The following is a 5763-nucleotide window of genomic DNA, read 5'->3' on the forward strand; positions in this document are numbered from 1 at the left end:
ATTAAACCATTAGGCCTTCGTTTAAAAGATGATTTAGATAAACTTAAAATTAATCCAGACAGTATCCTTCAAAATGACGATGAGGATGTTCCACCTTGGACTTATAATCCCCCGGAAATAAATATTAACCTTTCAAATATAAAAAAGGCATCAAATTCACCTGAATATTTCAAAGAGAAGTTTCTAGCAATTAAGGAAGAACATGAAGATTTTATACATACTTATACGGACGGTTCAAAAGAAGGTTGCAAAGTAGGTGCGGCTGTGTTTGAAAATAATTTTACATCTAGTATGAGGTTACCAGATAATGCATCAATTTTTACTGCTGAAGCAAAAGCTATCGATTTAGCATTGTCATACATAGCACAGCATACCCACGATAAATTTGTGATATTTTCTGACTCGCTTTCTGTTTTAATATCCATTAAAAATAAAAAATCTGACAATATCATGGTAAAGAAACTTCTTTTGCGATTTCATGATATACTAAAAACAAAATATGTTAAATTATATTGGATTCCAAGCCATGTAGGAATACGAGGAAATGAAAAAGTAGATGCTTTAGCTAAACAATCCTTAAATTTTCAAAAAACTGACTTATTGTTACCTGCTTGTGATTTTAGACCGGCTATAAATAAACTCGTATCATCTGAATGGAAAGCAAATTGGGACAATGTCGTTTTTAATAAACTTCACGATATAAACCCATCTCTTGATATGTCACCATCTCTATCTCTGTCAAAACCGCCGTGATCAAACAGTTCTTCTTCGATGCCGAATTGGACACACTAAAATTACCCACTCTTATCTCCTCACAAATGACAATGCCCCTTTCTGTGTAGGTTGTAATGAAAATTTTACTGTCAAGCATTTTCTTCTTGAATGTCATGATTTTTCACAGGCCCGTAATAGATTTTATTCTGTAAATTCACTCAAAGAACTTTTTAATACAATTCCATCAAAAAACATAATTGATTATTTAAAAGAGATAAACTTGTATTCTAGGATCTAATTGGCTCATTTCTATTGTCATTTACAATGTTTTACATAATATTTTTTAAGCCTATTATAGCATTCGACACGATATGGCCAGTTATGTGTTGACGTGCCGTAAAAATCCAAACAAACAAACAAACACCTCTACCTACCCTACCCTACCTATATAGTTCCATCCATCCACCCATCCATCTATCTATTATCTATCTATCTGTTTTCTATCTAACTATCTAATATATTTCTATTTAAACAGGTATGAAAATTAATCAATTTGTCATTGTAATAGAGACATGAAGTGTAAAAAATAGAAATTCCTAAGGAACAGATTATTCACATTAATGTTAACTTTTAGAAGAAATATAATTTTTGTTTTACAATTGACAAAATACTCAAATAGGATTCGTATTGTTTGATCAATCGCAGAAGCAATGCATACAAAAACACTGCAACATAAAAATGAAACATTACAACATAAAAAATGACTGTGTTTTAAATTTGCTCTATTGTAAATATTTTTGAACTGGGTTTTACCGTCCATGAACAGGCTCAATCAAATCGAGCCTGCAACATTTTACAATTTTGACGTGTTGGGCTTTCTTTAGGGATTCTGCTTTTCACTATTACTCAAATTTCATGAACTATAATATGTACAAAGTGAATTATCTCACCTTGAGGCAATTCTACATTTTCTAGTAGAAATCACTGTACTCTAAAATGTAGTGACTCAACATATATCATTCCATATGATTAATAATATAATGAATACCTTTTCCAGATACAATATTCCAAGTTGTAAAACATAATCTATTATGAATATTGCAGCCTTAATGTCTACTGAGTAAGATTCAGCTTCAAGGACATGTTTGTTTGTTGTTGTCTTTTTTAATATTTACCAGCAAGATTATGGTTGTAAATGTTTTTATGTTTGCACCTGGCAAGACTCAGCAGTTTATTTATGTCAAGATAAAGTAGAACAAATACCAAATTGGATGAAAATGTCCAGGCCCAGAGGGCACTGGACTGTTTATTTAAAAAACAAGAAAGAAAGGCATATAAAGCTTATATAAGTAAAAAACATGACATAAAGTTGGACAGCAATTCGTCCTGTACATATAAAAGTAACATGTAGTAAAACAAACACTATTAAAACTAGGCAAGGAGTTGTGGTGGGGTGGTAGCGGTAGAGTGAAAAAAATTTCAGATAAAAATTTTGCGTGCGACACCTAGTGGTGAAAAATTTTCTATGATCCGAAAGATAGAATTACACCCAAAAGTGTTTAAACACCAGAAATGCCTTAAATGTGCTAAGATGTAAAATAAGATGAAACTGTACAAACATAAATCACTTTATACTGTTCCACTATATAAAGTATAATTTTATGTTTGCACCTGGCAAGACTCAGCAGTTTATTTATGTCAAGATAAAGTAGAACAAATACCAAATTGGATGAAAATGTCCAGGCCCAGAGGGCACTGGACTGTTTATTTAAAAAACAAGAAAGAAAGGCATATAAAGCTTATATAAGTAAAAAACATGACATAAAGTTGGACAGCAATTCGTCCACCACTGGTCCAACCAAAGAGACTTGACAGGCGCAAATTTAGACGACAAAGAAATTTAAATTGTATAGATGCCTACCACTTTCCCAAACCACCAAAAGAAAACAAATATATGTTACAGCAAGTTCTAGAGAAAGTTATAACAATTCTACACGAGTATGATCAAGCAAATCATAGTAGAGAACACTAATGTGGAACAATTTGGAATTCCTATCAGGTTACATATATGTAGTCATAATGTGTAACTAATATATATATATATATATATATATATATATATATATATATATATATATATATATATATGTATAAAAAACATGAGAAAGAAACATATTTACAGTTATAACAAAGCTATTTACAACAAAATGGGTATTAACAACTGTATTATTTTTAAGGGTAAAACTTGTCACATGAGCAAGTGCTTGAAAGTAAAAAACTTACAATATAGAAGTTAACAGGGGTAGACCCTGCCGCTAGCAGGTCTATTATTAAAACACTTTCGACTAGATAAATTATTATGAGGTTTATTAAAACGATGTTAGACAAAAATATGTGATTTTATTTACTGGAATAATAGTGAGACAAATTGTCAGACTAGAGTTATGTTGACTAGTTATGATAGTAAAACTTTGCCCTGTCCTGTTTTTCTTTGGGGTCCTCCTGGGCTCCTTGCCGCTGGCGCTTGTTGCTGGTTCGGGTGGGGGCTGCGTTCATTGAATGCCGCCTTTCCTTGTCGATCTTGTTTATCATATTTTACAATACATAAATATAAAAAGCAATAAAAGTAAATACAAAATTACAGATCTTCGGCTCAATAAGGAGCAAATGAAGAAGCATTGCAATGGATTTCATTTTGACTAGCAATATTTTGAGTATGTATATAGTTGTAAATAATTAGAAAATGTTACAAAACCAGCATCAAGATATTTGTGTCACACCCCAATGACACAATAAGCAAATACATATTAACAAAACAATTGTCACTTATTTGTGTTTGGAATGGCTGCTGGGCATTTGTTTAGATGAGGAGCGAGTTGAAGGGCTTCTTTGACCTGTAATCGAGATAATTTATCACAGATTATATTACTAGATGAACTAATATGTTTTGATTTAAAACAGAAGTTGTATTTGAGGGCCTTTAAAACTATAAATCTGATCAGTTTCATCATTATTTTGTCTTTAGAAAATAGATAAATATAGAATCCCTAAAGAAACAGTAGACTACAGACAAGTTGTCACTTATAAACAAGACATTCGTTCCTGACCATAAATGACCAAACATTACAACTGCTAATGCTATTGGATAGAGCTCTAAGATATTGATATGGAGCTGTTGGATTTGAAGTGGAAAACAGCCAAATGTCCATTCATTTGAGTAAACAATTCCGAAGCCTTTAGAACCGGCTGAATCTGTGAATAGATTCATAGTTTGATTTGATATAAATCTGTCCCCGGTAAGAAGAGTGCAACCATTGTAATCATGAATGAATTCATGCCACAATTGAATATCAGCCCTGCAATCATTATTCAATTTGATGTAGTGATGTTTACTATTTATGCCCATAGTTTTATCATATAGACGTCGTAAGAAACAACGACCCGGTTTAATGACTCTACAAGCAAAGTTTAAATGACCTAATAATGATTGCAATTCCCTTAGAGTGACTTTCTTTTGTTTCCTGTACATGTTAAGTAAGGATCTTAGGGCTTGAACTTTGTTCTGAGGAAGTTTGGCGATCATTGACTTGGTATCAATCATAATACCATGTACTTCTACACAGGTAGAAGGTAATACCGTTTTAGCATGTTTGATTGGTAAATTCAAGTCTTTTGCCAGTGACATGAATTTATTCAATGAGTTTAAACATTCCCCAGTATCAGCAGAACCCACAAAAATGAAATCGTCTATAATGTGTGATACTTTTTGTACTTCACATTTTGTTTTCAAAATCCACTGTAAAGAACATGAAAATTTTTCAAATATAGCTACCGAGGAAGAAGCTCCCATAGGTAGTGCTGTATCAAAATAAAATTTATTGTCAAATGAAAACCCCAATTTCCTGAAATCTAAAGGAGACATAGGGATAACTCTGTATGCATCTTCAATATCAGCCTTAGCAATTTCACAATTGTAACCCGAAGATAGGACCAATTTAGCTACATCATCAAATAGTTCTAAACAAACCTCTGAATTATCTTTGGGAATAAATGAGTTAACTGAGGATCCCCATGAGGGGTAAGATAGATCATGTATGAGTCGAAAGGAGTTAGGGTCTTTCTTAGGGACGACACCTAAAGGGGAGCAACACACCGTACAATCAAATGGGCAGACAGCTGTTCCAGCGTCCACAGCTGTACCAGGATATACATGTCGGCGCGGGGAATACAATTGACGTACGGTAAGTATTCATCTATTTTTAACATATCCCAACTGTTTTCGAGTAAATCAATGTTATGGATTCATAGTCAACATCCAAAGGATCATGCTAACAAATTTTTGGCCCTGTGCAAGCTTTACTTCACATGAATTTCGACTGAAAATAATCACACTATCCGATGAGATGCGGTATTTTTTAGTTTGAAGTCACAAAAACATATATTTTCTCATGATAATTAATCCTTTTTTCATACGATTCGTTAACGTCAACATTTCGTCATTAAACATTCCAAACCATACCTTCGAAAACGCTTTTCTGTTAAAGTTATAAGGTATTAAAGTTTGTGTGTCATTAAAATTTTAGTAACGTTATCAGCTGTTCTCCTCTTTTTAATGATAACATCGACAGCAATTTTATCGGTAAGAACGAATAACGCTGAAAGCTGTTCAAAGAAACAATTACATGCATTTTACAACAGCGCTTTTGTCCTACAGTAACTAGGAAATAGTAAAACTTTTTTGTTAATTAAGAATATTACTTTATTCATGATACTTTCTAATTATATTCTTTTTTTAATTATTACTTTCTATTATTTGTTATATCTTAGGTTAGAGACCTTGATCTCCATTTACCGCACTGTATTTTCAATATAAAACGGTAGCAAAAACCTATTAAAGGGACTCCACTAAGGTTTTTTGACATGACGGGACTGGAAATAATTTTTTGAGATTATTTCTCCATTTGATGTAGATCTATACTAATAACTTATATGCAAAATTTCCGATCATTAGCTTGCTCCGTTTTCAAGAATATTATAATAGTGAAAAAA

General features: G+C 32.3%; 1 protein-coding gene across 1 annotated transcript; it reads right to left on the reverse strand.

Annotated features, from left to right (window-relative positions):
• Nucleotides 1-3536: 3536 nt before the first annotated feature.
• Nucleotides 3537-4399, reverse strand: LOC132725821 (uncharacterized). Its single transcript, XM_060711009.1, has 2 exons — nucleotides 3842-4399; nucleotides 3537-3608 (listed from the first exon to the last, which is right to left on the reverse strand). The coding sequence occupies exons 1-2, from the start codon at nucleotides 4397-4399 to the stop codon at nucleotides 3537-3539; spliced, it is 630 nt and encodes a 209-aa protein (XP_060566992.1).
• Between the last annotated feature and the right edge of the window lie 1364 nt (nucleotides 4400-5763).

This window comes from Ruditapes philippinarum, unplaced genomic scaffold, assembly GCF_026571515.1.
Source record: "Ruditapes philippinarum isolate M1 unplaced genomic scaffold, ASM2657151v2 ctg26053_1_1_1_1, whole genome shotgun sequence".
NCBI lineage: Eukaryota > Metazoa > Mollusca > Bivalvia > Venerida > Veneridae > Ruditapes > Ruditapes philippinarum.